Source organism: Choloepus didactylus, chromosome 4 (assembly GCF_015220235.1).
Source record: "Choloepus didactylus isolate mChoDid1 chromosome 4, mChoDid1.pri, whole genome shotgun sequence".
NCBI lineage: Eukaryota > Metazoa > Chordata > Mammalia > Pilosa > Megalonychidae > Choloepus > Choloepus didactylus.
This window is the reverse complement of record NC_051310.1, coordinates 32,586,199-32,594,331: the sequence shown is the minus strand read 5'-3', so window position 1 is coordinate 32,594,331 and position 8,133 is coordinate 32,586,199. Positions and strand designations below refer to the sequence as shown.

At 41.2% G+C, this 8,133-nt stretch overlaps 1 protein-coding gene across 5 annotated transcripts in view; it reads right to left on the bottom strand.

The window, feature by feature from the left end:
• Nucleotides 1-74: 74 nt before the first annotated feature.
• TMED8 (transmembrane p24 trafficking protein family member 8) overlaps nucleotides 75-8,133 on the bottom strand; it is a 109,485-nt gene continuing 101,426 nt past the window's right edge. For all 5 annotated transcript variants that reach the window (XM_037832196.1, XM_037832197.1, XM_037832200.1 and 2 more), the window contains one exon: nucleotides 75-7,549. In XM_037832196.1, the coding sequence (XP_037688124.1) occupies nucleotides 7,332-7,549 (218 nt within the window). In that variant the 3' untranslated portion in view covers nucleotides 75-7,331. The remainder of the gene's footprint in view (nucleotides 7,550-8,133) is intronic.

The following is an 8,133-nucleotide window of genomic DNA, read 5'->3' as shown; positions in this document are numbered from 1 at the left end:
TTCTTAAGATGCAAAGGAGGGATGAAAGATGAATTTAAAATACAAATCAGTTTCATTAAGATGTAACACAAATGTTTCAGGTGCATAGTGAAAAAGTTTATTTATGACAGATTTCAAAACTCAGAAGACAAAATGCACAAAAGCATCACAAAACTGTGACATAATATAAAACACAAGAATTGAGCTATTTTAAAGAACCATAAACTCAGATCATCTGTGTATTTCAGCAACACCTTCAGTGCCACAGGGTGGTAAAAGATGGTATTTTAAAAGAAAAACCACTCAGCAGGACATAAGAAATAAGTAACAATTTGGTACAGAGCTCTTAACATGGAAATCACAGGAGCTGTTGCCAGCATTTCTGATGATGACGGACATGTAAAACAAGGTGACGATAATAGTGATTAGTTAGGATACTACTGTATTTTAAAGAAAAATTAAAAGACGGTGACAATGTTTCCCTTCCAGACCCCTTTTTGTAATGTCAGCCTCAGTGCATGATGTAGAACAATATGGTAAGAATGTTTCTGTGATTGCCAATTGCTTAAATATTTACCAAGAAAACATGATCACCTTTCAATCAACTGACATACCTGAGTACCTGGCACCAAGTAGGCCCTTGAGAAATATAAATTTAGTGGCATAAAGTAGCTTAGGGAAATCTTCAGGCACATCCCTCTATTCCAATTATCCTTACCCAAGATGGCTTTCTTATAATCTATCACTTTGATTACAAAGCAACCTTCTTCTAGGAATTTTGAAACATTTCCCATTATTAAGGGAAAAGGGGCACACCAGAGTCATGGGATACAGGATTGCTTTCTCCAGACTTTACTTGCTCTTTAACATGGCCAGAAGGAAAAAATTCACCTTGATTAAATTAAAACAAATTCATTTATGGGGGAATAATTCCAGAAAAAGATGGTGGAGTTTTTAATATGGAATTTCCTAGTGAGGTGTACTGTTTAGGGCATGAGAGAAAGAATTGAGAATGTTTTCCAGGTGATTCTTGCCTGTGAACCTCAGAATCAACAATAATAACAAGGAACATCACACAGTGGTATTTCAAACCTGAGTGATGAGGAGAGTTAAGGAAGAGAGCCCCTTAAACTGTGAATTATAAAATACAATAATACTTTAACCGAAAACTTTAAAATGTACATTTCCTATATCAGAACTTTTAGAAAATATACTTTATCCTCTGAAAGTCATTTCACATATGTTATCTTACCCCCAGATAAGCCAAAACTACCTGCTTCAAGTGACAGATAACAGTGGACTATAATAAAGAAGCCTGTATCTAGACTTCTGGGGTACCTTTTCATTGTATCTTGGAGGATTAGGTATTAGTAGTTCTGAATACAGTGAAGAAGAGCCATGAAATTAGCTCAGGTCCACAAGCCTGGGGATCCAAAAGAAATCAAGGCATATATAATAGAAAGCAGATCATGAATTCAAACCAGTGACCAGGACTACAAATAATTTCACAGTATTTTGCCTCTCGACTTGGTTTTGGGGGGAATGCCTGTTTGTAAATGAACTCTGCTATCACAGGCTTTGGGAAAGTATCTGTGTTTTCTTACCTTGTGACAAGGGATTCAAACAGGAGGGGCTCTGTGTGGCCTTCTCAGTTCTGGCAAGGACAGCACAACACTTCGAGGGAGTACTGATTTTTGCTACCTAGCCACATCATACTTAACAATGTTTCTCTCACCCTTTGAGTCCCAAATCCTGCCCTAACCTTATTACCTAAATAACTGAGTAGATGCCAAAGGAATGTTCACAGGTGCTGGATGGGTTAGACAGAGCCAAGGGGTGACACTGACCATCACCAGGTATAAACAGAGCCAAAGCAGTTCTGCCCAAGTGCTTTCCCAACTTCCCTGAGAAGAGGCCACCAGGAACCAACTCCTAGGGAGTTCTCTTTTGCTGAAGCCAGAGCCACTGCCCAGAAAAGACTGGCCCCTTCCTTCAGTAGACCCCACAGCCAGGCTCCGAGAAAACTGAGGAATTGCAAACTCACATTGAAATTGTACTTACAGCCAATGACAGAATATGGTTCCCACATATATAGAGGGTTTGCTCTATTTTACCCAACTCAGTTAACATCATCTTCATCAGTATAACACTGTCACATCTTCTTCACTTGCTTGGTAAGGTTAAAAAGTGGTTTCCAATTGCAGTCATACACGAGTTGCCCAGCTATCCCTATATGGGACTATAAGTCATAATCCATAATCCCTCCCCAGCCCTGCTTCCAACCAAAGTTGACTGCCTTATCTACTCAACTCATATGGTTATTATCCCAGTTAATTATACGGACAAAGGCCTTGGATACCACGCTGCCAGTGCTAAATAATAGTACAATCAAGACATCAGGCAGTGAGAGGTAATCTACCGAAACGGAGGGATCCTAGTCCCCCTCTTTGTCTTTCAGCTGTGGTAAGTGAGGACCGAGGGCTAGGATCCCATATGCATGAAGATTTGGACTTTGGCCTTATGGATTCTTGTCATATACTGGGTCACTGGAAAGCAGATGCCTGGCTTGTGATTGGTTTTAGATACCCATTCCTCATTTATTCCCCAAAGAATCAGGCATCATGGCTTCCTGAGCACCAAAACACAATGAATAAAATGACTGCTCTCTGAAAGGCATAAATCCTTAATAAACTACCCCTCACAACAAAAAATGATATTGCCTTTTTATCAGGCAGAAACTTGCTTTCTAATTCTTGTCAATGGCTAAGATTCTATAGGGACTGTGCTCTTCCCTTTTCCAGCAGATTCAGGTTTCCAGAAGTTCTACACTGTTGGCCAGGTGGAAACTAGTTAAAAAGGAAAAATTTCCCAAGTATTAGAATAGAAGCTCTACAAGGGAGAAACTGTGTCTGTTTGGTCTATTCCATTTACTGCTCTATGTCTGACCATCTCACTCAGATTAAAGAAGACAGTGAGTCTTACATCTCATTGGAAGTTCAGTCTATACCAGGGTCCAGCTGTTAGAGAAACATACTCTTGTAGCTTGAGGCTCTTATGTGATCTAGGTTCAGATTGACCTATTTCATCCCCTTCTTGGCTATAGTCAAAACCAACTGTGGCTATAGTACCACAACTGGAACTAACTCCTCTCAGCCTTTTTCTAATCCCACCATCTTTTTTCACAACACTAGACTTTCAAGTTCCAGAGAATACTGAGATGAAATCAATCCTCCAGTCAGGATTATACTTAGTAGAGGAGACCTACTCAAAAATATTTCTGAAGTGGATCCTGTTGGAAAAGCCAGCAAAGTGGGTTTGGGATTTCTCCAACAAGCACAGTGAGAGCTAGCAGCAAGGCTTATGGCTTAAAGAGCAATTCCAAGGAATGAAATGCAAACTAAAGAATTCAGCAAAACTGGGATATGAACAAAATTCTGGGATACATTCAACAGCTTTGCTCTCTTCTCCCAATTTTATTCTATTTTCACTCCTGGCCATTTAATTTAAAAAGGCAGTTCTCAAGTTGCTCCAAACTGTTTAAATCATGCCTGTATCTCATCCTCCACTAAAACAATAAATAGTCTTTTATTTATTGGGTCACTCAACTCCATATCTTAGAACCACAGACTTTGGGATTAAAAAGCAACCATTTACAGATAAGTGGTCTTAAAAAATAAGTTAGGGTTTGGGTTTTACCTAGTTTTCCCAAAGTGGGACTGGGTAGGACTCACCAACAACAAATAAACTCAGACATTTTCTGTAAATTACAAGTTTTATACCTGCTATTTTAAACCTGCTGATTAAAATAAGACAGTAAGCCTTCAGCTTTAACTCTTCAATACAGGTATTATAATAAGACAATATACTTTTTTATAAGTCTGAGACTTTCATAAATAATAGATAAAAATATTTTTAAAGTGCATGAATCAATTAAGAAAAAAGAACTAAGAATGGCCTAATTTCAAGTTGCTACCTATTTCCATTATAAAGCTACATGTTATCCGAGGATTGAGTTTTAATTTTAAAAAAGTCCTGAGGACAAGTCATAAGGTAAGACAGATTAGAATAAAGTCCTTCCAGCAGCTTCAATATTTCCCCCATACCAATATGCCAGTTAGAGAGGAAAATGGCAGAAACCATGGCCTGAGGGGGGGGGGGCGGGGGACATGGAGTTCAAGGAACATTTTTATGAGGACTACCTCCCAGGAAATGCGTGTTGAATGAAGTAAGTCTCTTGAAAATCAGGGGCTCTCTGTGCAGGGAACATACTCTAATTGGACACTTGTCAAAAAGAACAGAATGTTAGGCTAACCTTTGTTTAAAAATTAGCAGTTTATAATTTTAGAATCTATGGGGTGGGTATATGGGTGTTCACTGTACAATTCTTTTAACTTTTCTGTTTGACTGACATTTTTCATAATAAAATGTTAGAAAATATTAACACTTTAACACATTTCTTCCTTTGTAAAAGCCCTGAATGTATCTCTCAACAAAGTAGGAAAACTAAAGAAACTGACAAAGTTTAAGAACTCAGCCACTCTGTGTAGAGAATTCAGTCCCTCTCCTACTATGAAGCACTTTCTTTTGATTGTTGGCTAATATTTACTTGTGCCCTGGAGAGCAGAGTGAGGGTGAAAGCAAATTATTTACATTTCATAAACTTGAACAGAGAGAGACTAAGGAAATGATCACGTTTTAGGATATGGCTGGGCTATGAAATTCTGAGGAATGCCTGTGCTTCAGTAAATAACCTTATGTCCCTAAAGTTCAATTACTTCAGAAGTTTAAATGAGAACAGTAAGCACATAAGAGATTGAAAACATCTTCTCTTAGCTACTTTGTGCTAATGGAACAAAGAAACCCTGACTGTTAGTGAAACACCAGTATGGAATGAAATGTCACAATCCCCCAGGGACTTCTCAAAGGACCAGACAGTAACAGGCACACAGAGACGATGGGAGCAGGTCCCTCAGGCATCCCTGATGCAACAGAACTCAGATTCCAAAGAAAATAAGTACACAGAGTCTCATGGCAAAATAAGAAATAAAGAGTAAGTGTGTTATTCCAGGGAGCTGGCTGTGGCCTGACAGCTCCATTTTGAGAGAAAGTCAGAAGTTAATAATAACCAGGAAAAATAAGCAAGGCTTTAGCTGACCGGAAACAGCTCAGTAGAAAATGACTTGATAAAGATTATATTAAATTAGCTAAGGCATGATTTAACTTTAGTGATGAAAGAGTGGTCACTCAGCTGTCTGACAGGATGACCCACTGCAAGTTTGCTTTTCACTGCCCAAATAGACAGTCACTTTAATTTCTTACAAGGTATACAAATTTGGACCAGTGTAATCCTTTCCAAAATGCACTCACAAATATAAAATAATGGAGGTATGATGTCGCTCAGAGAATGGGGATGCTGTGAAAATCCACAACATCCTGTCCTACTTGGGGCTTTGGTACCAGGGGAACAGAAGGCGCAGATGTAGCGTCCTTTGTTCATGATATAGATGCTACTACAGACCTACTGTGAGGGGCCCTGTTCTTTGAGTTCCTGCTCCAGTAGGAAGGAGAGGTTTGGTCAGAGACACCCACCCAAGGAACGGGTGAGCCAAAGGAAACACTGTATAGAAGGTGACTCCTCAGAGTAGGCAAAGGACTTTGAAATCTGAGAATCATAGCAGATCTCTGATTGGCTAGTTGAGTCCTCTGCAATCAATCCCCAGCGAACAGGAAGATTCCCTCATGACTTAGAAGTCCTCAGAGGGAGTGCTGGGCAGAACCCTAAACACGGGGTAGGCTGGCACTATCCATCTCTGAAGGGACAGTTTCCTCCCAAAGCATCACAGGACTGACCTGTAGGAATGGAACTTTCCCAACTCCCTAAAATCATCCCCTTTAACTTCATAGAAGAGTGGCTCAGAACAGATGGGAAGCCTTCTGAGAAACAGATGAAAACTGTTTCAAAGGCAAAATGAAATGTGCTAAAAAATAAATAAAGTAATAAATAAATCGAATTATTCTTCACAATTCTAAGGAAGTAACAGACTTGACACAAGGCATAAGAAACAAGGAGGTACAGCTGAGGTCCCGTCTTGTTCTCCTTCTCTGCCCAGGGCCTTGGGGCCCTGGTGGCCACCGACTGCAGCACCACCTGCACCTCTGGCACTCCTAGGCCTCAGGGTTAATCAAGTGGGAAAGGCTGTCCCCAGAGAAATGCAAGCTTTGGCAGGGTGAAGAACAAATACAATCAGCAACAGCAGTGAAGCTTCATTATCACCTTTCCTAAGAGGCTTTGAAAACCAAAAGTTTTAAGTCCTCAATGCAAGAAACCTAAATCTAGAAACTGGAAACCTGATTGAGGTTCACTGCATTTGGTTCCAAAGCAAAACTTCTAAATAACACTCCTATTCTAAAGACAAAAGAAGTGGTGAGGAATCTGGAGTGGTTTTTGTTTTTGACTTTTTTTACCTTCTCTCTCAGATTATACCCCTCCTTCTTGGATTATTAAAACACACACACACACACACACACACAAGTTTAGTAATACCTGACTGTTAAAGATGTGGGTTCTGAGACCAATTCAGTACCTTATTTACACCCTTTCCCCTTCTACCACCAGTGCCCTTGGTAAGGGAAACTACCACTTGAAATAGGAAGTGATGGAGGCAGTTTTTCTTCCAAAAGATCTTAGAGTACTCTGATTATCACTTTAGACTGAAAGATAGTTCTTGCTGCAATGGCTAAAACACAGACTTAGGGGAGGGAAAGAGGAGGAGGCTAACCATGAGGAATAAGCCACACCCCTCCAAAGGCAGTGAGGACTCCCCAGCCTATTTAGAGACCAAGAGTAACCAGCAAGCGGGAAAATGGCAGTGGTGAGAGGCTGGTCAGAGCTTTCTCCATCCAAGAGACTGGGTTCCTTCATGGACAATGTGCTTTTCCCTCTTCCAGCACCTCAAAAAGTGAAGAGAGCGGGTACCCCCAAATGCATCTGTAATAACAGCTCTGGTTGAGGAGAGAGCAGCAATCTGAGTAATGAGCTAGAACCAAAACAAGCCTATTCGCAAAAGCAACACCCTACTTCCTTTTAGGCTTTTGCCATCACAGAATGGTTTTGCTAGAGTCTGAAGCAAGAAGAGTGTCAGGGACCACAGAACAGGGGTATATACCACCACCTGCAGAAGCCAAGAAAGGGAAAAAGCTATGTGGGGTCAATAGTCAGGCATGCCAGGCAGGGTGTGAGGGTCAGGAGCCTCACACTCAACTTTTGACTCTTGTCTATCCAAAACAAGAGGCACCAACTGGCAGCCTGCTTCAGCCAGCAAAAACCCACTTGCCCCCATCCCATTGGTCCTTCAGCTAGTGTAGTAAATGTGGAAGTAGAGAGTCTTGTTGCGCAGCAGGGAGTAGGAGTTGTCAAACTTGAGCAGGTAGATGCCCTCACCGGGGTAGTCGTGGCTGCCAGCCTGCACATCTCGGTGGCTGTCCCGCCGGTACACAGGCATGACCTCCCCATAGCGACCCCGCAGGGAGCTCCTGGAGCCTCTCTCCACATCTCCAACTGGAACAGGGTCTGCATGAGCAAAATGACAATGTTTGGATGTGAGTTCAGAGACAGAATATAGTTCTATCTGACGGTGAGAAAATTGAGCAGATAGTCCAGTGGCCTTCATCTGGAAGGTGCCATTGCCCTTTACAGGCATTGTGTCTCTTACTGGTAGCCTTTTTGGTCATCACAGTGATGAGTGGGTGTTACTGGCATTTAAGGCTTGAGGGTCTAGGAGTGCTCAACATCAGGATAATACCTGCACCACAAAGAAGCGTGCCACTCCAAATGCCAATAATGTCTCCCTCGAGAAATAAAGATTTAGCCTTACAGGAGCCTCCCTTGCTCTAAAAACTTATGGATTTTCAGGGACACAGGGGAGAAAATTTAGAGGGGAAGCTTCTGACATCTTTTTCACTGAACATTTGGAAGGACTAGCTAATGGAGGTAGGAAATGCAGACAAAAGTGTTATAGTGACCCCTAAACTTCCACTTGGCCTCCTGGAAAGCAGCAAATAATTCCTTCCTGAATACCTGCACATCTCCTAGCAGACTTGCTTTTCCATGAAAAAGCAAGTTAAAGGATTGATTTTTTGATCTCTTACTTAGAG